Genomic DNA, 26045 nt, shown 5'->3' with positions numbered 1-26045 from the left:
AAAATTGAAGAAGCTGATCAGAAGCCAGAATGGAGAGCTCTTAAATAAGAGAGAGAGAGAAAGAGAGAGTAAAGGAAGTAGGGACTTCAGTTATAGATATCTTTCAGAAGTGTAGCCAGGAAAAGGAGAGATATGGATTGATAGTTAACGGATATGGACAGATCAAATAAAGATTTTTTTTGAAGATGAGGAAATAGAGCCATGTTTCCTGACATCTGGGAAGTAGCCAGCAGATAGGGAGAGACTGGACTTAAGTGAGAGTGAGGATGACTAAGGAGGAAGTCTGCTAGAGCATGAGATGAAGTGGGATCATTTATTTATGTGAAGGTATATTCAGGACATCAGTAGACAACAGCTATTAGAATCTTGATTGGGACAGATATGATTTCAGTGAACCTTAAGGGAGAAGAGTTTACTTAGAGATGGTGGGAGCTTGGAAGTAGCAATTTCGAGCAAGGAATATTTCATTTCCCCAACTACCACCATTAAGTCTATGGTCTGATTGACAGTGCGATCAAGGCTGGAAATGCTGTGCAGGGAAACTGTCATCATTAGGACAAGGTTTAAGATGAAATCTAGTTTTGTTGCCCTTGGGTCAGGCAGTCCAGGGAATCCAATGGAAGGAATATGTAGCTTTCAAAAAAGCCACTGATAGGGTTTTAGGTTGAAGGGGTTGGGAATAAGGGGTCAGGCAAGGGAGAGAGAATAAAGTTAGAATAATGACAACCTGGAGTTCCAAATCACTGGGATAGAAAAACTATGACTGAGAGGGTTGTTTTTGTTTTGTTTTTTTTTTTTTCATTGTTGAGGCATGAGTTCAGGCATGTTATTTTTATAAGACTATTCTAATCTTCCAATCATCTTCTATTACCCACCCTAGCTCCTATTTTCTGTACATTCCTCTTTAAAATTTAAGTTGGGTTTGTAAGTTCCTTTTGTTACCTACATTCCTCTCTTCAGGCAAATTTTATTTTTCTTCCTCATTGGAAATGTTTCTCTTTGTGTCTTGAGAATTTTATTTTTAAACTTCTCCCATCCTCTTTTGGTTGATTTCCCCTAAAACATTTTAATCCATAGGATTTTACCTGACTTTAATCTAAATTTTTTGAAATCTGTGTTGTTATTTTCATTGTTTTGTTTACAAAATCTAGTACTAGCTTTTGGCCTATATCCAGATTTTTTCTTTTCTGTCACAAAGTCTAGCATAAAGTGATCACTGCCCTCCACTCCCCTTCTCTTCCCCCAGATTCCTATAATTTCCAGTCCAGCAGCCAATTATTTTCTTGTTAGTGAGAATCAGATACAAAACTGAATTTCTTTTTGCTACTACTCCTTCATAAGGAAGGCTGGAAGAGATTATTTCAAAGGTCCCTTCCAACACTTAGTCTTTGTGATCCTGTCATTTTCAAGAGAAAATTAAAACTTGAAGAAATACCTGTAGCCTCAGATTTCTTTCTTTAGCCTCAGCTTTCTTTTTCTCTCTCTCTTTCTTTCTCTCTCTCTCTCTTTCTTTCTCTCTCTCTCTCTCTCTCTCTTTCTCTCTTTCTTTCTCTCTTTCTCTCTTTCTCTCTTTCTCTCTTTCTCTCTCTCTTTCTCTCTCTCTTTCTCTCTCTCTTTCTCTCTCTTTCTCTCTCTTTCTTTCTTTCTTTCTTTCTTTCTTTCTTTCTTTCTTTCTTTCTTTCTTTCTTTCTTTCTTTCTTTCTTTCTTTCTTTCTTTCTTTCTTTCTTTCTTTCTTTCTTTCTTTCTTTCTTTCTTTCTTTCTTTCTTTCTTTCTCTCTCTCTCTCTCTCTCCCTCCCTTTCTTTCTTTCTTTCTTTCTTCCTTTCACAATTGGGGTTAAGTGATCTATAAAGCAAATCAATCTCTGTCCCAAAGCCACATTTCAAGCCTGGTTTTCATTAAGTCTTACCTGTAACTGGGAGTCTTTAGAATATCTGGTTCTTCCTGCTTTTTGTCTTAACATTAGTCACTTCTATTTGGCTATTGGAAGCCATGAGTTTTAGTACTGTTTCCTTCCTGTGAAGTTCTGGATTCCTCACTCTTTCTCTTCCTTCATTGTACCTGTGGCTGTGCATTGGACAACATTGTTTGAAAAGGCTTATTCCCTCTCTGTCCAAGTAGCTGGCATCCATTAGCTCGGAGTACTGATTTCAGGTGCGCCTCATCCTTATCACTGCTTCCCTTCTCAAATTAAAAACAGTTTGCCTCTCTGTGGCCTTCAGTCTCTTACCCAACTTTACAACTGTTGGCAACACTTTGTGGATTCTCTCTATGCCCATATGAGTGACCAGAAATGAGTAGGTTTCATGTTTTGATGGTTCTTTGTAAGGTCTTTCTCGTCCTCACTCATCCTCAGATTTTCTCCCTGGCCACTGACTCATTTCTTCTTGCCTATAAAAATGCCCATATCTCCCCTACTCTGAACTCTCTTTTGGCCCTTCTATCCCTCCTAACTATTGCCTCTCTCGTCTGTCTTTTGTGGTTAACTCCTTGAAAAAGTTTTCCCCTTTCTGGCCTATACCAATTGTAACTCCTTACAATGTGGTTTCTAACCCCTGTTGTTCCTCCAAAAAACTCTTTCCAAAGTTACCCATTATCTCTTAATCTCTTTGCTTAATCCTCATTCTCCTAGACCTCTTCACCCTTTGATTCTGAGGATATCACTCCCCTAGTTCTCATCACATCTGCCCTTCTGTGTCTTTGCTAGATCATCCCTCTGACTCTAGGTGACTTTCGGTATTTCATCCTGGGCACACTTTTCCATTCCCTTTTTATTATTTCATTAATTGATCTCATCGCCTCTGATGGATTTAATCATGTTTGTGCTGATAATTCTCTCTTCTTAAAAAAATTTTTTTTTTAAGTTCATTTAGTTTTATGAATCATGTTGGTAGAGAAAAATCAGAACAAAAGAGGGGGGGTACAGAAAAAAGTGAAATATAGCATGTGTTGATTTCCATTCAATCTCCTTGATTATTCTTCTGGCTGCAGATAGCATTTTCTGTCCAAAGTCTATTGGGATTGCTTTGGATCACTGAACCCACTGAGAACCAAGTCTTTCATAGTTAGTTGATCATCACACATTCTTGCTGTTCAACATCAGTTCATGTAAATCTTTCCAGGGCTTTATAAAACCAGCCTGCTCCTCATTTTTTATAGAACAGTAATATTCCATTACTTTTATGTACCACAACTTGTTCAGCCATTCCCCAGTTGATGGTCATTTACTCATTACCAGTTCTTGGCTCTCACAAAAAGAGATGCTACCAACATTTTTTGTGTTGGTAATTCTCAAATATACTTATTCTACCCCGTCTCACATCCCCAACTACCTTTCAGATATCTCCACTCAGATATCTAGAAGACATCTTAAACTCACATGTCCAAACCAAAACTCACTCTTCCCCCACGCCCCCTTCCCTATTATTCCATCATTATCTTTCTTCCATCTCTCAGATAATTTAAAGCTCTCTCACATCCCATATGCAGTCTGTTCCTGAGGCCTTCGCAGCATCTCCTGTATACTTCTCTTCTCCTTGGATGTGGCCGTCATTCTGCTATGAATGCATAGACTATTTCAGTAGCCTATCTGAGATTCTACATGCCTCAGGTCTCTCCCTACTCCAGTCCATCCTCCATGTTTCCCCAGTGTGTAAGTCTGATCATGTAAACCTAACATAAACTCTAGGGATTTCCTGTCACCAAATATATAAAATGTTCTCTTTGCTATTCACTGCCTTTCACAATCTCCCTTCCAACCATGCATCTATCCAGTCATTTTACACCTTAATTCTTGACACATAATTTCAATTCAGTTACAGTGGTCCCACAAACAAGATAATCTCAGGTCTGGGCATAGGAAACCTTTCCCAACCCTTCTTAATTGTGTTGCCTTCCATCTGTTCTTCTGTTCCTATTTACTGTGTATATAGCTTGTTTGTAGGCAAGTATTGTCTTTTGCCCCTTTTATTTGTATCTCTTGGGCTTAGCATGGTGTCTGGCATGGAGTTGTTTCTTAATTATTGATTATTGGCTATTCCATACCTATCTGCTTTGTATACATGGCTTCTTATTCTTCCTTCTACAACGTTGTCCAGTGGAAGCTAGAAGTGTGATTTAGACATGACTCGGTCTGTATAGACAAGGGACCTTCCCCCAAACTAAAACAAAAGATTCCAGATTTAAAGAGACAGCCATTCAAATGACACTTACTAGCACCTAGACATTAGTCAGAATAGGAATACGTCCTCATGATGATTTTTACTGATTAAATATACAAAGAACTGGGAACAGAAGCTGTCTCGTTGATGGAGGAATGTCTAAACCAAATCTGACATAGTAATATAATGTTCTATTACTTGCTATAAAATAAGTGGATATCGAAAAGCATCCAGAAAGGTACAGAGAGAGGCACGTGAACTGATGCAAAGCCAGGAAAGCCGAAGCAGCAGAACTGCGCCCACGGGGACATTCAAATTAAAGACTAGCAACAAGCCACAACTGAACTAAGAAGGCCCATCCTCCTTCTTGGAGGAGTGTAGAACACAGCATAGGATGTTAGGCTTTGTTAATTGTGCTGACCTGGTTTTTGTCTCTCATTCCTTTCCTGGACAGATGGTTCTCTGGGAGGGGAAGAGACATATGGGGAAATAAAAGTCTTGTAAAAACAGTAGATCAATAACAGGTTTTTTTGAAAAGTGACAATTGAATTTGAATGAGTGAATGTTAGTCATTGTATTTAGCATCAATCTGCTCTGCTTACTCAGTAACTTTTTCATTTTCTCAAATTACTCTCATCTAGCTTCAAACACTGATTCAAGAAACTGACCCTGGTGCAGATTACCGCATTGATCGAGCTTTGAATGAAGCTTGTGAATCTGTAATACAGACGGCCTGCAAGCACATACGATCTGGAGACCCAATGTAGGTGCCTTCTTCACCATGTACAGTCATGTTATATTTAGCGGTCAGTCATCTACCAAGTGCCCACTATACTGCATTATGCCAGCTCCATGAATGAGATAGTCCCTGCTGTCACAGAACTGAAATGCTCTCAGTGGAAGCAATCCACCCATATAGAAGGATGTATAGCACAGCTACAAGACAGTGTAGACAAGGGAGAACCCCAGGAGCGTGGAGAAGTCACTGGAGGCTCGCTGTAGCCAGTGATGCTTGAAGTGAGTCTCAGAAGAAGATTTTGTGAGGAGATGAACAAGGAATCCCTTCAAGAGAAGAGCATTCTGTCAGTAAGCCAGAAGGTGAATTACAATAAAGACTGGGAAGCTATATTAAGGCCAAGTTGTGAAGGGATTAAAAGCTTTAAAGTCTTTAAAAGGAGTATTTTATCTTAGAGGCAATAGGGAGCCACCTATTGAATGAAGAGAAGTAATGGGTCCCTTTGTAACTCTCTTGAGTATGGGAGAGACACTTGCAGGGTGGTCCAGATCTGAGGAACTGGTCAGGAGTCTTTTTCAGTCACAAATTGAGAGGTGATAAGCATGTAGATCAAATAATCATCATGCTAGCAATGAGAAAAGGATCGATTTAGAGCTTGAACTGTTGAGTCAGTGTCCTCCTTAAATTGGTAATTAAGTCATAAAATTGCGAGATGGAGGCCCGAACACTTGGTTCATTGGTTACTTGCTGGGAAAACTTGTCACAGCAGCAAGAGAGGGGCATAGTCACACTTTCATGAGGTGTGAGACAAGGGACAATAGGGTGCAGGAGCAGGTGGTGTGGGAACATGTGGTTCAGGAAAGCAGAGTGAAGGAAAGCATGGCTTTGGGAGCATTCAGCATGGACCCAGTAGAGTGCAAGGGAGGACAAGAGCAGGAGGAGTTTGAGGTCCCATTGTTAGGGCGCTTTAAAGGGGACAGACTAACTCTCATCAGTACTGTCTTGGGATCAGTTCATTAACATAACCAAATCATCTCAGAATTGTTAGTGAAACATTAAAAGTTACCATGTCTATGTTATCTCAGAATTACAAGCACTTAAGGCACTGAGAGCAGAGTCTTCCCAATACCACATATCAAGCTATGATTTTTGACTAATATAGCATATGGTTTATAATTATGCTTCTTTGGTTTTTGCAGCATTTTGTATGTGCCATCCAGGTTTCCCTTTGTGATATTATTTCTTTCTATTGCCCTCGTAGGGTGTCTCTTGATGGACTTGCTGTCCTGACCAGAAGGGCACCAAAACAAGGCACAGATGGGCATAGGATATTGTGAGATAAAAATGGCAAGCTTTTGGTGATTGAGAATAAGAAGTTATGGATAATGCCATGGTTGTAAAACTTGGAAGTCTGGAAGAAAAGGGCATGATTTCAGCATTAAAAATGGGGTGTTTTGTTGTTCTTGTTGTTTTAACATATTGAATTGTAGCCACCTATTTTGTGATGAACAACAGAGTATTAGGAAGCTAGGAAAAGCTCCTAGGTCGGTAAGAAACTGTAGAAAGAAACTTGGAGAATGCTGAGCACATGTCCTGTGGATGTTACAAGGGACCTCGTGTGCCACCAGAGAAGACTGAGAAGGCAGGGAGAACCTGGACCAAGTAGTGTCTGCAAAGCTGGGAAGAGGAGAGGCACCCTGCAGAGGAAAAATACACCCCCATCCCCCCACCCCACCCCTGAGAGTTCAGTCATGGAAGAAGCTGTTTCAGGTGATTAGTTAGAACACAAGTCAGATGGCAGGAATTGGTGTGAAAGGGTAGGACTTAGAGATGACAAACATAGACAGGTTTTCTTTAGGCCCTTGAGAAAGGGGGAGAAGTATAGGGTGAAAATTTCAGAGTTTGCTCTTTCTAAAGGATGGGAGGACATCTTGGCATTGTTTTAAGCAGCAGGGAAGGAACCAGTAAGAGAGGGAGAGAGGAGATGAAGTTTTCTGGTGAAAATGAGAAGAGACGGAATCTGGGTCACTACCTGTGGAGCCAAGAACAGACACTTACAAAGATTGGAATAAAATAGGTAAAATTACTGGGTGATCTTAGGGGATTTTGAGATGAAGAAAAGAGAACTCAGAGCTATTGATCTCTATTGTCAGTATAGAATGACGCAAGGTTCTCATTTGGAGGGGAAGGAAGAAGAGATTATAGGAGGTTTCAGAAAAAAAGAAAAGGTTTTAAAAATTCTGTGGTGGAAAGTAGGTTAATGTGAAGTCCAGGCCAGCTCCCTGGAGGCCTCAGGGTCAGCCAGTGTCAGGATAAGCAAAAGTCCTTGGTCTGTAGGGGCAGGAGTGAAGGAGACGAACAAAACTGCCAGGATCTGGAGTCCAGAATCTCCACACTTTTCTCCTCCTCAACCTGAGGCCAAGTGAAATTCTTTCACCTCTCTCACTCTACCCTCTAATCCCTCCTGCCATTATCTGTATACACCAAAACATGAGCCATTTTTCCAAACATATGCTAAAAGAGTTATTGTCCAATTGGTAATTAGCCTGAAGTGCTCGGTTGTCTGATTCAAGCACACCTTTTAAGAGATAGGCACTTTACAGGTTAAGGCAGGGGTATCAGACACAAAGCTTATAGGACATGTATAGCCCACAGTGCAGTGAAATATTGGTAAATATTTTATAAAATAAGAAAACAATGCAACAGATAACATTACATTTTAAAATCGAGTCTCTGTGTGTCCCATGGGACTCCTTTAGTGATCACTATTTAAATTTGACACCATGGGATTGGGGAATCAGCTAACAGAGGGCCCAGGGATGTTTTTGCTGGGGTCAGAGAGGCTCCAGGGGGAGAGGACTCAGTCAGCTCAGTGGGGTGGATTCTTTCAAGCTCTTTTCAGCAGGTTGTGAGGAGAAGAGGGGCTGATTGTAGTGAGATGCAGGCTTGACTTGTCACTCTGTGAGCAATAGTGGAACAAGGGATTTGAGAGCAAGGGACCATCAAGCATTCAGCTTCTGGGCTCGGGGGTGGGCAAAGTAGACGGTTATATCAGAGCCAGGCGAATTGTGTGAGAAACACTGAGGAGCAGAGAATTCAGAGGTCGTAGGAAATGGGTCGGGGGAAAGATGGAATCTTAGGTTCTAACCAGGGACTGGTTTTTGATGCAGGGAGTGGTGCCCTCATGAATGGAGGTGAATGCAGGCTGTGCCCCATTAGCTGAGAAAGCTGGCGCCATTGTGTACTGCTCTGGGAAGGGCAGCAACATTCAGAAGTCAGGAGGGCACGGGGTCCTCTTGGGGACTATGTCTAGTCTTGGGGATCAGGTGTGCAGAAGGGTCTTGTGCCTATGGCATCTTAGGGTCAGTTGAAGGAGCTGGGCCTGGATATCTTGGAGAAGAGAAGACCAAAGCAGGGAGGGATGTTAATAGTTGTCTTCTAGTATTTAAAGGGCATCTGTCATATGTGAGGGAGAAATCAGACTGGTTGCATTTATCCTGGAGCTATGGGATTGGGGGAAGGAGGGTGTTTACAGAGAGACAAAGAGTTTCCTACCACTGAGAACAGTATCAATGGAATGGAATGCTTTCAATAGTGAGTTATCCTTCTGGAGCTCTTCACACAGAATGACCACTTTCTGTGTGATACGATCAAAAGGTCTTTTGTTTATGAGTTAAACAGGATTTCTTTGCTTCCTTTCCATCTCTCAAATTCTGTAATTCTCTGTATAGGTAAGGTTGAATAGAAGAATAGGCTATAAGATTTTAAAAAGATTAAAAAACTGGAATTCTAAATCACTTGAATGATTTGGGGAAGAGGAAATTTTGAAATGTCACTGAATTGTGGATCAGTATTTGCTAAAAACTAGTTTTGGAAATGAGATCTGAACACTTTGGGCCAGTTTAATTTATGTAATTTGTGAAATTGAAGTCTGGGGATTTGGGATTGAATCTCAACTGTGCTTTTTTAGTGTCTGTGGGGAGGTCACTAAACTCTCAATTACATCTTCCTCATCTATAAAATGAAAAGATTAGATTAAATGATGCTTTTGCCCCTCCCAGCTTGTCACCTATTGTCCTACTGTATATAGAAGAGCTAGATCATATCTAATCACTAGTATGATGGTATCATGGAGCACTATAGTGGAATGAAGAAATGAATGAGAAAGCACTGAACTAAGTACTGGGACACAGATGAAAAAGTGAGATAGTTATTGTCATCAAGGAGCTTATATTCCAGTAGGGGAATATAATAGAGGAGATGGTGATCTCAGGAATTGTGGCCTTGGATGTCACGGCAGTGGTGAGGGAATCACAGGGGATAGTTGATAGGGTATTCTTCCCAGAGTAAGAGGCAGAGGGGAGAGGAGAGGAATTCTGAGGGAGGATCTCCATCCCCGAGGGCTTTTGGCATGTTTGGGGCTAGCCATTGAAAGTGTTAGGCTCACTGGCATTAGCTCAGCTCCAGCTTTGGAGATCTAGACTGAAATCAGACAACTTGAATGTGAATCCAGTTTTGCACTTGGGACACGTGTGACAAGGTATTTTGCCTCCTTCCAGGCCTTTCCATGATTTTTAAGTGATCATAAATAGCCCTCAATTAGGCCACTGAATAATCAAGGAAATGAAGGAAAAAGTCTCATTAGGATATTGTCATACGCTCTGACTACATTTTTTTACCTCTTTTGTTGATTGGTTATATTATACATATTTCCAGTTTACTTTTCAACCAAGGAGTCAGTCATTGACAATGGTGTATTGTGAGCTTCTGTATGAGTAGAAATTGTCAGAGTCAGGGTGAAGGAAAAATATTTAGTGTTCACAATATTTAAGGACATAGTAATCTGGTTAAGGAGGCAAAATCCTTATCCATAAATAAAATTGAAAGCCCTTAAACTTCAGGTTATTATATAACTGTTGGAGCTAATTATATACATGCTCGAATAGTGAAAGGAGCTAGAGTAACAAAAGGCAAAGTAAATCTTCTCTCGAGAAAGTAAATTCCTAGTTGCCCTAAAAACAACTGAATTGTTGTTTTCAAAGCTACACAGAAAGTCTGACTAGTTTGTGAACTCCCTCATTTCCCCTAGTCTGTACCTCTGAACTTCTCTACATCTTTTTTCATCTTTTCTTCTGATCCAGTCTCTGGAGCAAAGGAAGCCCTACCTCTTCCCATTTTCAGTCTTCCAGTTACTCTTGTCTTCATCTCTCCCTGCCTCCTTGATGACTTTGATGCCTTCTAATTATTTTCTCTCATTTTCACTCGTTCTGCTGACTTAATTCTGCCATCCTACAAATATGCCTGAGCTTCTCACATTCATTTAAAACCTTCATCTGACCCTGCCTAACCCTTCAAGCTTCCGTCATATAACTTTCTTTCCTTTCACAGTGAATGTCATACATGCTTTCTCTTGTTATTGATTTATTCTCATCTTCCAACTCTACTAAAAATTCCTTATTACTATTAAATCACTGCTCTTTTTTCATTCCTTGATTCTTCAGTTTTTGCAGCCTCTAATACCATTCCTTTTTTTTTCTTTCTAGCCATATCTGTCTTTAATTTTTGTCATATTCTTCCGTATCTTCTCCTATATGTATTAATTGCTATCGTCCTTTGTTTTATCATTGTTCATTTCTCATTCCCTAATCATAGGAAATCCTCAGACCTTGTCTTGGGTCCCTTCCATACACTTATTTGGTGATCATATCTACTTTCATGAATTCAGTCACTTCAAAGCTGTTATCTCTCAAATCTGTCTATCTGGACTGTCCAACTACTGTACTAACCTCTTAAATGATCTCCCTACTTCCACATTCCCATCTTTGATCCATCTTCCACATGACTCCCAAAGTAATCTTCCTAAAACAAAGGTATAAATAAGCGTGTCACTGTTCTGTTCAAACTCTTTGCCTCAAGGATAGCTCATAAAGTGTTGACTGGTGTTTAAAAACCTCCACAGTCTGCCTATGTGCTGCCTCCCTTCACTCCATCCCACCCCCAGATATTGGAGTTCCTCCTGAAACCCATGTCTCCCCCCCAAGGTTCTCTCAAGGCTTCACGTCCTCCTTGTCTCACTCATCCTGTTAGTTGTTGGTAACATCGCCGTTCAGTGGACTGTCCAAGAAACTGGATTTCCTTGTCCGTCACATCCTACCTAGGGGCCAGGGACAAATCACCAAGTGCCTGTTTCCTCTGCTCCCAGATAAGGGAGCGCTAAACCTTTGCTCTGTTGACGTGGTGTAGCACCCAATAAAATGAAAGGGCTTCTTGCAGACAGGGAGTTTCTCTCGGTGGGTGTCGTAGTGGGCAGACAGCGTTCTCAGAGTCTGGAGGACCTGTGTCCAAACTCGGTCAGATAGGGACTGACCATGAAAGGCTCTTTGCAAGAGAGGTGTGGCTGTGAAGTGGTAGGAGTCTCCTTTGGGAGTTCCCTGCCCCACTTCCACAGCTCCCCATGACAGAACACAGGCTCTGCATGGTTTCTGAATTGCATTCACATTGTGAGAACACAGTGTGATCTGACTCTGTTGGTGCCCTTTCTTCCTTCCTGTCGGCAGGATCCTCTCTTGCCTGATGGAGCATCTCTATACGGAGAAGATGGTCGAGGACTGCGAGCACAGGCTACTAGAGCTACAGTATTTCATCTCTCGAGACTGGAAGTAAGTTTCTCCTGCCCTAGCCCAAGCTCCTGGCCTCGCCTCATCTCAGACATTGTTGATGGGAAAGGGTTGGAGTTTCTTTTTGATTCTTTATTGCTTTTAGTATAGTGTCTTGGGGGCAGCTGGGCCACTGCTGAACTGGCACCAGATAGTACTAATTTCTAAGAACTCAGAAGCCTGCATCACTGGAACCTGAGAGGAAAGCAAATCACAGTATTGAATTATGAAAGCAAATTAGGATTCGAGTTTTTTGTTTGCTTATTTTATTGATATAGTAGATGGAATTTTAAAATTTTCTTTATTCAAAGTAATTAAAATCATCCTTTAATATGAATTTCTTAACCCTCAAAAATAAGTTTCCCTTTTAACCAACTACTCAGATTGATTGCTGGCATTGAAGACTATGTTATCAATTCAGTTTATTCCTTACCCCCAGACCAACAGGTAATGAATGGATAGATAATGTCAAGTAGTTTTGTTCTTAATTCTTTGAAGTTAATTAATACTATACTGTAGCGCTCTTACCCACACTGTCCAAAGATGGCTAAAAAGTCATGTTAATGAAAATAAAGTATTTCATAATGTAGCCTGTCTTTAGTTTTCCTATTGCATCCCTGTACATTCATAAACATTGTGGAAATCTGAAGCTACCTGGTAAATTTTTCTCTGTTCTCTTCTTGCTTTTAATCATAACTCCAAAAGTGTTGACTATATAGTTAGAACAGAATTAAACTTCCCATGATTCTTGGATAAATGAACAATTAAATTTTTTCCCCAACTTTTCCTTTATTCCCAAACTCAAAATGTGATATAGATATGTTTGCTGTATTAATATATACATAATTGGTAACTTAAAAATAAAACTTTTTAACAATCAAATTTAACAATTTAACAAAAAATTAGCCAAGTGGGAGGAAGAAGAGAAATTTACCAAAGAGGGATGAGATGATAAACATAGAATGGGACCGTGTCAGAGATTTGTCTTTTCCTTATGGCCTCTAGTATGTCAAAAGATATTGTGCTAATATCTTGTTAAAATTTTTTCTCGTTATTTTATTCTTCCAAAATAATGTAAAGATAATTTTCAACATTGACTTCTATAAGATTTTGTATTACAAATTTTTCACTCTCCCTATATCCCCCTCCCAAGACAGCAAGCACCTTGATATAGGTTAATTATGTGCTATCCTTTTAAGCATATTTCCACATTTATCATGCTGTGCAAAAAAAAAAAAAAAGGCCAAAAGGAAAAAAAAATTAACCATAAGAAAGAAAACTACCAAACAAAAAGGTGAAAATTATTATATAATTGATATTTTATTTTTCCCTGATTACCTGTAAATACAATTTTTGACATTTCTTTTTAAAATTTTGAGTTCCAAATTCTCTCCTTTTCTCCCTCCCTACTTCCCTCAATAAGAAGGCAAGCAGTTTGATATAGGTTATACATGACAATCATGTAAAATATTTCCATATTGAAAAAGAAAGAAGCCGGGAAAAAAAAAAAATTGAGAAAAAGGTTGTTTTTTTTTTTTAATTGTACTTAGATCTGTATTCAGATACTGTCAGTTCTTTCTCTGGGAATGGATAGCATTTTTTCATCATTTTGTCCCACAGAGTTGTTAAAGACATGTTGGATATCCAGTTGTGAGCCTGGTGGATCAGCATGAACTCTGAGTTTGCTAAGCACTGTTATTACCATGAATTAATCTTGTAGCTTAGGTCCAAGTTTTCTTTCCTATTATAGAGTTAATACTCGCCTACCCAGTGTTCTTCACTCAGGGAAAAATTAGACTTTGATGTGGGTAACACCTTATAGGTTCCTAAAAAGGGAGGGGGAGTTTTTGTGCTTTCAGATTGTCTGGCACTCTTCCCACAGGGAGCTGCTTGTCATTGAGTGAAATAAAAGTCCTGTGTAAACTAAAGTGTGTTGATGTCCCTGTTTTTTTACTCTCTTCTTAATAGACTGGACCCTGTTCTTTATCGCAAATGCCAAGGAGACGCCTCTCGCCTCTGCCATACCCACGGCTGGAACGAGACCAGTGAGCTGATGCCCCCGGGGGCCGTGTTCTCCTGCTTGTATAGACACGCCTACCGCACCGAGGAGCAGGGCCGGAGAGTATGCAGCCAGGGCTTCTCTTTCTTCCATTTCAGAAATGCTGGGATCGGTAGTCTCCATATTGTTGTGATTAGTGCTGGGAGAAAGTGTCTGTGTATGTCTCCGGCCAAAAAATTCCCTTTCTGATAAATATTTGTATTCAATGATTGCTTCACAATGAGAACATGGCAGGTCTTCAATGAGATCTCCAACCAATCTTCCTCCCCCCAAGCTCTGATCTGGCCTGTTGCAGAAAGCCAGTCCAGGGCTTGAATGGGCCTGGCATGATGTGAGTAACACAGGCTCTTCCCGCAGTGAAGTGGACCCCCCTGGGGTAGCTTCACAAGCCTGCTCTCCGTGGGTCTCTCTTGACTCCTACTTTGGGGGTCGAGTGTTTGTAGTTAGCCGTCTCTGAGACGGAGCCTGCCATCTGTTAGTGCCTCATTGGGGCAGTTTGTTCACTTGTATCCAACTCCCTGTAACCACCTTAGAACTTGTCCTGTCAAAGATACAGGAGTGGTTGGCATGAGGGTGAGCTTGTTTGGCTCTAGGCCCAGCCCTCTCTCCACTGTGCCACCTCGCTGCCCCCTTAGGAGGAAAGCGCTCAACTCTGGAAGAACCCTTCCAGGATCTCAAGGGTCCACCATGGTTGTTTCAGTTCATTATTTAGGTCCAGGAGGAAGAGATTAAATTCCATGACTTCCTTGTTCACAAATATACCCCTCTTAAACTTGCAGGAGGGCACAGGATATAGAATTGGGCTCTATGTCTCTCCTTAAAGTCTGTCTTGTCACATCTTCCCATGTAGCTGTCTCGAGAATGCCGAGCTGAAGTCCAGAGGATCTTGCACCAGCGGGCCATGGATGTGAAGCTGGACCCTGCTCTCCAGGACAAGTGCCTCATCGACCTGGGCAAGTGGTGCAGTGAAAAAACCGAGATGGGCCAGGTGGGGAACCAATGCCATTCTTTTCTAGAGTTAAGCACCTCTTGTGCTTGGTGCAGGGAATGCTAAGGCATCTACTAAGTGCTTCTTACCCTCAGGAAGCTTACATTCTACTTGCAGTCATTTTTATTGGAAGCTTGAAAGGTTTGAGTATTAACCCTGACACGTGGTGAGTCCTCAGGAAAGGCTTCCTCTTGGAAATGGCTGGGTGGCTGAGCCCCAGAGGGAGCTGGGGACTGAAAAAGAGAAGATAGATAGATGGGATTAGTCTGGCCTAAGACATTGAGATATGGAATGTCACATACTATAGAAACTGCATGTAGATAAGGGTGCCTAGAGGGAAATAACAAGAAATGAATTGGAGCCTTTAAATGGTCTACAAAAGAGTATGTATCTTCTCATTGAGGCAGTAGAGAAGAAAGTCACAGAATTCTGGTTTAGTATTAACACTTGGCACTTGTTTAGAAGAAGAATTAAGAGAAGGGACAGGTAGATGAGAGTCAAAGAGACTGATGAAATTTGTCTCCTTGTCCAGATGAAGGTGAGAGCCAATGAAACCCTTTATGTGGTGGTAAGTGCCTGGAGAGGAGGGGACAGAAATAAGACCCCATGTCAGGGCAGAATTGACTAGCCTTAACTATTGAGTGTAAGGTTGAAGAAGATAAGAGCTAGCTTGTGAGCCTGGGTGCCAGAAAGGAAACATGAGGAAGTTAGGAGGAGCAGGATTAAGAGAGAGAATGAGTTCTCAGTTGGACATGTTGTATTTGAGATTCTGTTGTCTAAGGTCATTTCATTTGAAATAAACCAGAGGTAGGGCTGAATATTTAGTTTTGTAAGTAACATATGGAGAAAGGATCATTAAATTCGTGAAAACCCTTGAAATCACTCATAAGAGAGAGCTTTGGGGTGGACCTGCTGGTAGGGATTGGGATCAGGATGATGAACCAGCCAGAGACTGAGGACTACTAGCCCCCAGAGGAGGGCTCTGCTCCAGAAACGCAGGAGAGAAAATTCAAGCTGGGAAGGTCTCAGGAGGGGTGAGATGGCTTCAGGTCTAAGTAAGAGACCACTGGCTGACAAAGTTGGAAACCAGCAGTCATGGAATCGCTAACGGGATGTGGACACCAGGGAAGCCAGCTGCTTTCTAGGAGCAAAGAGGTCCTTGCCTTCAGTCTTTCCTTCTACAGGGCTGACTTGCAGCATGATAAGGGGAGTCCTGTTGTCTATTCTCCATTCTCTTTCTCTGGAGGCTCTGTAATCAACCTCCTCTCTTTGGGTATTCTCTCAGCACACCCCCTCTTCTGGCTCTCCAGCTCCCTTTCTCTCTCTCTCTCTCTCTCTCTCTCTCTCTCTCTCTCTCTCTCTCTCTCTCTCTCTCTCTCTCTCTCTCTCTCTCTCTCTCTCTCTCTCTCTCTCTCTCCACCTCTGTCTCTCTCTCCACCTCTGTCTCTCTCCTGCCTCCATGTGCTCTTCCGTCCGGTGACGCCGGCCTCTTCGCTCCTCCTTGAACAAGATAGTTCCATCTCCTGATTCCAGTCATTATCATTGGCTGTTCTTTGGGCCTGGAATCCTCTCCCTCATCTTGGCTTTAGCAAAAACCATTTAATAGGAAAATAACTATTGCCATGGCACAGTTTTAGGAAGGTACTAATTATTTAATTCACATGAAGATCCAACTGAAGGGGGAAAAAATGTTCTTTTTTTTAGGAGCAGCCCAAATCCAGTTTTTAAAGTCTCCAGAAGTACACTTATCTCCAACGATTCTTTCCCTGCTTTGTCAGAATTTCTCATCACCTTTATTGTACTGGCAGCAGTAAAATAGTCATGGGTGGTGTTGAGACTTGGGTCCTCTGGTTCCCAGCAAGAGACTAGTGTGCCTCTAGGACAGTTGTCCAGACCCTACCCTAACTCCAGTTCAAAATACAGAGGACTCTCCCATTTAATTCTTTAAATGGTCCCTTTGAAATAAGCTTAAGATCAATTTGAAAATCCTCTTTCTCCTCTAAGTATTTTTTTATACTTAGACATCTTTCCACATGTCATTCACAAGGATTCATTTGTATTACAGCCATGAGACCTTTACCTAACCTTTTCTTCTAATTTGTACAGATCCATAGAAAGCCAAAAATTATTACTTTAATCTTAGTAACCAATATCTTTTCCTGAACAAGTGTTAGTGAGTTTGTCTTAAGTTCATTTTCAAATACAGAATTTTGGACATGTAACGTATGGAGGCTCCAAGTGAAAACTCAGAATAGGGTTTTAGACTTTGTATCAAAGTGTAGCATTGAGTCCTCTGCAGCCCCCAATTGAATTGTCCCCTTAGAGTTTTATGTGTGTATTTTGACCTGAGACATTAAAAACTTTTTTGACTGTAACCCCTTGCATTAGGTAATTGTCCTTTAAGTTTTATTCTGTGGATCAAATAAAATCTTAGTGCCATATACAATGGATTCCTCTTGTTGAAGAAATCAGATCAGGAATCTTTCACTAGGAAACAGACACTTAGTAACCCAGGGACCTGAACATGGAAGTAACTACATAATGACACGGATTTTGTTTTGTTTGTTTTAATTGTAGGAGCTTGAATGCCTCCAGGATCATCTTGATGACTTAGTTGTGGAATGCAGAGATATAGTGGGCAACCTCACAGAATTAGAGTCAGAGGTAAGCCATTTACAACTTAGAAGGAAAATGTCTTTGCCAAGGGCCTTTTCCTTGAAGACCTGCTGGTTTTGACCTATTTTTCCCATTGAGGGCATTATAATTTTCTTTTTGTCTAACAAGAGCACACGAAGAACCCTTTTCCCCTCTCCTCCCTTGCCCAGTCCCTTCTTACCTTCCTTCTTTGGAGTCTTCACTTCTCCTGTGCTATTCACATCCATAACTTTCTAACCTCTTGAATAACCTTTCTTGGAGTAGTTCTTTGACTAAATGTTCTTCATTTAGTAGTATCTACCAATTTGCTTTCCTTACGATTCAACCTGACCTTATGTTTCTGGGGTAGCAGCTTATCTACTTTCTTTTCAGAAAAAGATTTAGGAACATATTTTAAATAGGGTCACAGTCCCTTATCCTCACTCTGTAAGACATCAGCCCATTCTGTCTTCAGACTCTTGGGTAATATTGTGGGAAAAGCAACCCGAGGAGGGAACCTTTTAAATGAAGTGCAGCCAGGTAGATTAGAATGCCTTCATTTAACAACTCTAGTTGCAGCCAGTGACATGTAGAATTACTCCCTCTGGAGTGGGACTTTGTAGTGATTCATGTGATTTAAGGCCTCTTCTCCAAAAACTTGATCATTTGTCATTTTATTTGGGGATGTGGACATTTGAGTGACAACCCTCTGGCCTATGATTTGGGCAAGTGTCACTGCTCAGTTATTACTCTTCACTCTTCAGTATGCTTTTGAGCCACTTAAATTTTTTAAATCTTCCCCCACAACTTTCCAAATAATGATATTAAAAGTTTCTCTCTTCCTCTTTCCCTTCTTTTCTTGCTCTGCAGTTTCATGTAGGCCCTGTAGAATAATGTTTGTCTCCAAGAACATGAGAGCCGCATTCTCTCCTCCCCCGCATCTCTAAAATATGCCTAGTCTTATATTATCTTAGATACGAGCAGAGTTGTATGTGTGGGGAACTAATGGAGTGCTCTTGATTTACAGGGTTTTGCCATATAGTTTTGGATGGGGTGGAGAACATCCTAACTTTCTTGTGCCAACAGGAAATCATCCAGATTTAATTTGCAAATAGCAACTAAAACTCAAAAAGATAACTTCCCCAACAAATATTACTAACTTTTAAAAATGAAGCAGACCTCACCTTCCTTAGCCATTTTGTTTCTATATAGCTATAGATATGTATTTTTTAATTTTTCCAGTTACAAGTAAGACACATTTTTTTACATTTGTTTTTAAAACTTTTGAGTTCCAGATTTTCTCCTTTTCTCCCCACCCCCACTCACTGAGAAGGCATGTGTGAAATTATGCAGAACATTTCCATAAAAATCATCTTGAAAAAAAAAAGGGATCTCTTATCTCCTTTTTCTCCCTCCCCCCCCAAAAAAAAAAGTTTAGAAAAATAACAGTCAATTTTTTCTCTGGGTATAGATAGCAACTGTAGCCATTTCTAAACTCAAATTGTAATCTTGTCTCCCACAGGACATTCAGATTGAAGCTTTGTTGATGAGAGCCTGTGAGCCTATCATTCAGAATTTCTGCCATGTAAGTGACCTTTGAGGATTGAAAAATTAAATTTGATACTTTATATACTGGGGACCTGTTTCTCCCCCCCAAAAAAAAAAATCTGTTATTTTCAAAAGGAAAAGAAACTTTAGCAAATTAGAAAGAAAGAATAAATCTTCAAAGAGATACTAATGTTATCGGGAAAACTTAAGTGACATGTGGCTTATGCTTCATTGAGTAACCTGGTTGATCATGTTTGAATCATGACTGAAACATACTCATAAATAACATGGATTAGATGGTGGTTTAAAATCAGCAAAGATACATTAGATGCCCTGAAAAGCAAATGCTTATGTCCTAGCAGAGCAAGAGCAGTAACATGCATTCGTATTTTATAAGAAACACATTATGTAAATTGACTTTGTCTTTTCGTTTATTTTTGGACTGGTATTAATTTGGTTTACAGAATCAGACCCTTATTCATCTTGCTTGAGCCAAGGGGGGTTGTTTTTCAATTGGAGGTTTAGTGAGCTTTGCCTTCCTTCAGGATGTGGCAGATAATCAGATTGACTCTGGAGATCTGATGGAATGTCTGATCCAAAACAAGCACCAGAAGGAAATGAATGAGAAATGTGCAATTGGCGTCACCCACTTCCAGCTGGTGAGTACGTCTAGTATGGCTCAGCTTCTTAAATCCAGCGTCTTAACCCCCCCCCCCCATATGGAGGCTCACAACTGAATGTGAGGGTTGTGCAATTATAGTTTGTTATCAGTAAATGTTGATTGAGCCCCTGGGGGGGGAGGGGAGGGAGAGAGAGAGAGAGAGAGAGAGAGAGAGAGAGAGAGAGAGAGAGAGTGTGTGTGTGTGTGTGTGTGTGTGTGTGTGTGTGTGTGTGTAAAGCCCTTCAGTTAATAAGCATTTATGAAAGGGATCTGCTTTTGCTAGGAGCCAGGACTCCAAAGACAAAAATCTGCCTCTTAACATTTCAGGTCCAGATGAAGGACTTTCGATTCTCCTATAAATTTAAAATGGCTTGCAAGGAAGATGTCTTGAAACTTTGCCCCAACATCAAAAAAAAGTACGTAGCTTCAAAGTGCCTCCCCCTGCCTTAACTAGAAAGTGTAAGTCTCCTTGAGTCACTGAATGGTATCGAAGCAGCCCTGAATTCCTCCCCTCACCTCTTTAGCCTGAGAAGATTCATTTAAGACCTTGACCTAAGCAGGAGAGGAATCCACTGGGGCTGTAGTAGAGATGAAGCCTTTTGGCTTATAGCTGCCGCAACACCCAGCCTCCCCCCCCCCCCCCCAGCATCTTCCCTTGTGTAAGATGGCCGTGTCCATCCTCCACTGGCAGCTCCCCCGGGCCGGGAGCAGCTGCAGTCTCTGGGGACCGAAGTGTGGGGGTCCGGCATTCAGGCTGGTAAGATAGGATGAGTGCAGCAGAGCAAAGGCCGGCTGATGGGTTAGGTTGCTGACCAGCTGGGGAACTCCCCAATCATGTCATTCTTGAAGAAACAAACAGGGACTCCCACATCCTTGAGCTGCTGCTAGTGGGGAATAGAGATGCTGAGCCCTTGGTTTGCAAGGTTGGGAAACTGGGCCAGAGATTTTCTTGTCTTCCAGGAACTAATTTGTAATGACCCAAAGACAAGAATCAGACTTAGTGCCACGTCATCCCAGAAATGTCTGATTCTAATAAAATAAGTGTTTCAGTGGCGGGTCTCCCACACAGGCTTCTGAAAAGCTGCCCCCAGACTCTTGACCCTGGAAGGAAAAGGGCCATTGCTCTGCAGAGAGGCCTGAGGGACTGGGTTGTCAGTGGGGGGGCCTGGGAGGCTCAGGCCCTCTCCTCTCTCTGGTTGGCAGGGTGGACGTGGTCATCTGCCTGAGCACCACTGTGCGCAATGACACGCTGCAGGATGCCAAGGAGCAGAGGGTGTCCCTGAAGTGCCGTAGACAGCTACGAGTTGAGGAGCTGGAAATGGTAACGTAATGCTCTGGGCAGCCCGCAGGGCCTTGTCCTGCTTCCCCAGGGTCCCTATCACTGCAGCAGAGAGCCGCCCTTTTTTATTGCTTGAGGGAAGACTTGAGCAGGGGCTTAGAGTCCTGTAGCTCTATATCGGAGCTCTGTATAGCAACAGAGACCCCTCCCCCAGGTTCCAATCTCCCTGCTAATATGGAAAAAGTCACTTCATCCACTTTTGCCATCCTTCAGTCTTGTCGGGTTCAATGGTTTGAGTCCCGTGTTGACCTCAGAGTAGCACCCCAGCACCTCGGAACCTTGCAGGGCAAGACCCTGGGAGCAGGGCACAAGAGGCAGCATTCCCATTCCAGAGAGCAGAGCATGAAGTGCTTCCCTAGGACCTCCCAGCCAGCATGTGGCAGCCGAGGGGGCTGCTTCCTTGCCTTTGGCCCAGAGCGCTTCCCTTTGGCTTTTGTGGGAGAAGCTGTGGGTCCTTGCTGAGAGCCTGCCACACATGGGTCTGGCATGCTCAAACCTTCTCTTCCATGGTTTCCTTGTTTGTGCAGACGGAGGATATCCGCCTGGAGCCCGAGTTATATGAGGCCTGCAAAAGTGACATCAAGAACTACTGTCAGACCGTGCCCTTTGGCAACGCCCAGGTAACTGGCCTGGGGCTTGTTCCCTGAGGAGTACTCCCTTGTGGGGAGCAGGGAGAAAAGCTTAGGAGGGAACTGGAATTAACTACCCTCCCTGCAATCCTCCTCACCGCAGGGTGATCAGTTTGCCAGCCAGGTGCCAACTTTAAGTTGACCTAAGCCAGTCTCAGACCTGAAAATCATTGGATTGTTCTGAGTCCACCACTTATTCTGAGCTTCCTCCTGGCTTACTCGCCAACCCCTGTCACGGGACAGTGCGCTGTGTCAGACTATGTACACATCCTGACTTGTGCCATCTCACAACTAGCTGGGGAAACATCACTCCATGGCACTCATACTGACTTTGTCTCTCCTCCCAGATCATCGAGTGCCTGAAAGAGAACAAAAAGCAGCTCAGTCCTCGCTGCCATCAGAAGGTCTTTAAGTTGCAGGAGACAGAAATGATGGACCCAGAACTGGACTATACGCTCATGAGAGTTTGTAAACAAATGATCAAGGTAAGAAGCCATGTCCCAAGCTTCCAGATTTGTACTCATGTTGGTGCAGAAGCTCTCTGCTAGAGCATGTTATAGCCCATCTGTGCAGCCATTCTCCTTTCCTTCAACCACCCCCAGGAGATCCCTTTGTGGTCCCACCACAGGGCCATGTTCTGGCTGCCCACCTGTCATTCCTGACTCATGCCATGTGACCAGACCATCCTCTCTATGCCAATCTTTCTCATGCCATTTTTCACTCAGGCTCTTTTTCAGAATTGTTATGGCTGTTTGTTGCAGCCTGCTCCCATTCACCATGTTCTCCATTACCCTCTGGTGCTCATTTTTACTTCTTTAGTATATTGTAGTCTTTGTCTTGCTGCCGTACACACTGACAAGCCTGGTAGTGCCTCAGGTAGGATCCCCAAAGCCAAATGGCCCACCTTCTTCCTCATATTCGGTTCTTGGCTCGGTGCCCTTACTTCCGTCTTGTTATCTGTCTTACTCCTGCAGACTGATGACCAAATTCTATCAGAGACCTGGGTCCGATCTGGCTACTTGATCTTGCCTTTGTGGGTGGGCAAGCCAAACTCCTTTAAACAATTACAGTCCTGTACAGTGTTCTGGAGCTTGATGGAACCAGCCCACTGGCATCTGTCAATAGTCAGTAGGTGGAGGTCCTTCTCATCTGTGGCGAAGGCCCCTTTTTCAGTGACACATTCCTTGGACAAGCATACATCTCTCTATGTCAGGCTTCAATTGATTTTTATCGTCCAAGGGTCACTGGGTAGAGTCATTTTACATTAAAGCTTCTGGGGATTCGTGAATTAAGAACACTGTATGTATGGGAGACACCTTATAGGAAAAGAACCTTTAAAGTGCTATTTGTTCTAATGAGTTTCTTAATCATCATTCAATAAGCACAATGTAATATTAAGCCCTCTACCTCTTTTATTAAGAGATTTGGTCCATTGTTAAATAGCACTTAGGAAATCATGCTTGTTTGCTACTAATATTGTCATCAAGGATGCCCTTGAATTAACTATGGATGACTCTCAAAAATTGTATGTTGTACATGATAGAATCAGCATATAAGCTGAGAGTTTTTATACTTTTCTCCCTTCCTTATTTCAGCCTCTTTGTGAGCGCAACTTAGCTCTTCACTGTCTTACACCCCTGATTCCCCTTTCCCCCCTGGCCTCTCCCTGATGATGCCAGTCAAGGGCCAGCCCATGATTACTCTCCTTCTCCTTCTCTCCCATTCACAGACTGCTGGACAGAACAGGGCTGGTGGAGAGGACAGGGAGGGGGTATAACAAAATCTTACTGCTTTAGACCCTCCTTTCAGGAAGGGAGCATGTTATTCCTCCCTTATTGATTGTATGTCTCACACTCCGCTGTAGCTGTTCCATACCTCATCTTCTCCACCTTGCCATCATATTTCCTCTGAGTCCTCAGTCAGATGACATCACACAGACTAGCCTTTACAAAACATACAACTTCCTGTAAAATGCTAGTTGTTAATTATTGTTGTGATTATTATTGTTTTCTTATTAAATCAAAGCAGAAAAAAATTGAACTCATTCTCCCAGACTTTTTTCTCCACTTTTCTCCATCTCACATCATTCAAAAATCTCCTCCAACCCTTCACAGTGACTTCAGATGAAGGTGTAGTCCCTCTCCTTGGCATGACACACTTTCTGCATCCCAGTTTCTCCAGCAGATTACTCTCACTGTCGCTCTCTTATCTTCAGTCTCTTTCTTTCTCTTGTTTATGTAAGCCAGAACAAAAGTCACTGAGATAGATCTGAGTATAATCAATCAATTTATTAGGGAATCCAGTGGTCTATAATTAATTGGATCCAAAACTTTCCTCATGATCAGGGACCCGTCTGCCAGAGGAAAAATTGCTTTCATGACCATTGAGGGAGTACCAGAAAGACAAGGAGACAGAAGTAGGGAAATCTCACGGTTGGCTAATTTGCACTTTTGTCATCAGGCCTTTGTAGGTTATCATTATAGATCATCAACCAAAGGCCATTAACTGCAGTCCACTTTAGCAGGACTCTCCATAGAGTATAAGACCCTGTCACTACAATCTTAATCTTTCTGGAGGCCCTCCAACACTGTTGTTTGGCAATGTGGTATCATGGAGCCCAACAGATTGTAATTTTAAAGGTCACTAGGAAGTGGATGTTAATGACTCCTAAGTATCAAAATTATCCTTATACCTATCCTTAAAAAAGCTATACTTGAATCATCCATTCTTACTCAATGACACTTACTTCTCCCTAAACTCCTTGGAAAAGCTATCTACAATTGGGGCTTCTACTTTTCTCTCCTCACTTTCTTCTAAACCCTGTCTTATAAATACATCTGTAACATTCAAAGTCTGACTGTGGCAGTTTGCCCTACTCTTGAAGGAAAAAATAGTTGGGTAATTTTTTCAAATCTTTTCCATTTTCATCCTTATATGCCCATGCAATAACTTTGTTTATTCATATAGCTTACTAAGCCTTTCTTAAACTGTTTTTGTTTTGTTTTTACTGTGTACTGCTTTTTACAGTCACATCTTTATTTGGCAAGTAAATCAGATGTTTCCTGACCAAGGAGCTATTTCCAGGCTTTTTATTCTCCTTGTGGCAATTTATTTGTTAAATTTCTAAATGAAATTATTATTATAATCAGTAACTGTTGTTTCTGTTGTTCATTTTTTATTTTCAGTCTCTGTCTCAATAATTCAGGATTATGTTTCACTTGTACAATACATCACTTTCTCATTTTTATTCTTGCTTTCCTTCTCCCCTTTCCCTATCTTTTAAACAACTAATTTTCATCTTAATTACTGATGAGTCAGTGATCTGACTCAGATCACTCCCACACCACTAGCAAGTCTTTTCCTGTTTATTTCTTTATGGTATTATTTGGTACTCACCATTTCTATCAGCTATCATTCCTGGTATGGAGGCCTGAGGTTTTTTACAAGTTTTTGGCCTCCTGTTCTTTTTCTCTGAGCCATGCTTTCTTATGTATTTCTCCCCATCTTGATTTTTCCCTACTTCTTCAATTAGGTTTCCCAGCGTTAAGTATCTGTTGATTTTATTTGAAGAGTCTTATCAAATTCTTCATGGAATTTCTCTTCCATGTATGTCATCAACAGCAATTTAGCTTGGTGCATGAGCTGCATTTATTTCCACGGCAGTCTTTTGTGAAAATTACCATTTGTGATCACAATATGTAATAGTCCTGTTAGGTTTCACATCACCTTCTAGTATGTGATAAAATCTGCTCCTCCAAATCCTGAGTCTCTCTGTTGGTGCCCACGAGTTGTCTGCCCATTTGGCAACAACTTCCTTATTTCTTCTTATTTTATTTACAACAAAAGATCAAGAATGATGTGATTCATCTCTTCTAACAATATATCCATTTATTGGTCATTGGACAAAGATCTTCTGTTTAAGGTACCAGGAGTTAAATTAAAATTTAATTAATTTGTATTTCATATACAATAAATTTAAAAGCTTTCAAAGCCAATTAGTGTTTAGCAGAAAGAGCTAGGTCTGGAGTCTGGAAGATGCATATTTGAATTTGGCCTCAGGCCTGGGCAAGTCAGTCATTTTACCTTTGCCTCAATTTCCTAATCTTCACCATGGGGTCTAACAGTAGCGCTTAACCTCACAGGCAAGGATCAAATGAAATAAAAGTTCAGAGGAATCCTACTATGGTGCATGGTGCATGGCACACAGCAGATGCTAAATAAATGTGTATTCTCCTTAACTTCCCCCTTAAGTGCTAGAGAATGAAAATAGCAGGAAGGGACTCGGTGCTCTTCCAGAACTTGACATAATCTCTGACTTTTGTGAGCACATCCTTTATCACAGCCGATTAGAGTTCCTTAGTGAACCCAAAGGAATATGTGGAAAACATGGCTGAAGAAAAATAAGAACATGCAGAGACAGCCTCACTGTGTTTTGTCGCCTCCTGTGGCACCTTCACTGTAGAGCTGGATAAGATGGCTTCCATCACCCCAGAACAGTGATCTGGGCTGGAGAGGAAGGAAGTGGAGCTTGATCTGGCTCTGTGCTAGTGGAAGCAAAGCAAGTTGGTCCCCACTTTTCTCCTTCCTTCCCCTTCCCTACCTCCCATAATCAGAGAGTAGGCTATCAAGGAGGCC

The 26045-nt window shown here is 41.7% G+C and overlaps 1 protein-coding gene across 1 annotated transcript in view; it reads left to right on the top strand.

Annotated features, from left to right (window-relative positions):
* Positions 1-26045, top strand: part of GLG1 (golgi glycoprotein 1) — a 137085-nt gene that overhangs the window by 103620 nt on the left and 7420 nt on the right. The window contains exons 9-19 of the mRNA XM_074285990.1: positions 4802-4923; positions 11454-11555; positions 13521-13674; positions 14462-14599; positions 17177-17263; positions 18756-18818; positions 19327-19440; positions 19770-19858; positions 20646-20763; positions 21309-21401; positions 21758-21895. Of these exons, the coding sequence (XP_074142091.1) occupies positions 4802-4923; positions 11454-11555; positions 13521-13674; positions 14462-14599; positions 17177-17263; positions 18756-18818; positions 19327-19440; positions 19770-19858; positions 20646-20763; positions 21309-21401; positions 21758-21895 (1218 nt within the window). The remainder of the gene's footprint in view (positions 1-4801; positions 4924-11453; positions 11556-13520; positions 13675-14461; positions 14600-17176; positions 17264-18755; positions 18819-19326; positions 19441-19769; positions 19859-20645; positions 20764-21308; positions 21402-21757; positions 21896-26045) is intronic.

The sequence above is a fragment of the Sminthopsis crassicaudata genome, chromosome 2, assembly GCF_048593235.1.
Source record: "Sminthopsis crassicaudata isolate SCR6 chromosome 2, ASM4859323v1, whole genome shotgun sequence".
Lineage (NCBI taxonomy): Eukaryota > Metazoa > Chordata > Mammalia > Dasyuromorphia > Dasyuridae > Sminthopsis > Sminthopsis crassicaudata.
The sequence above is the reverse complement of the archived record's forward strand: the minus strand, read 5'-3'. Positions and strand labels throughout refer to the sequence as shown.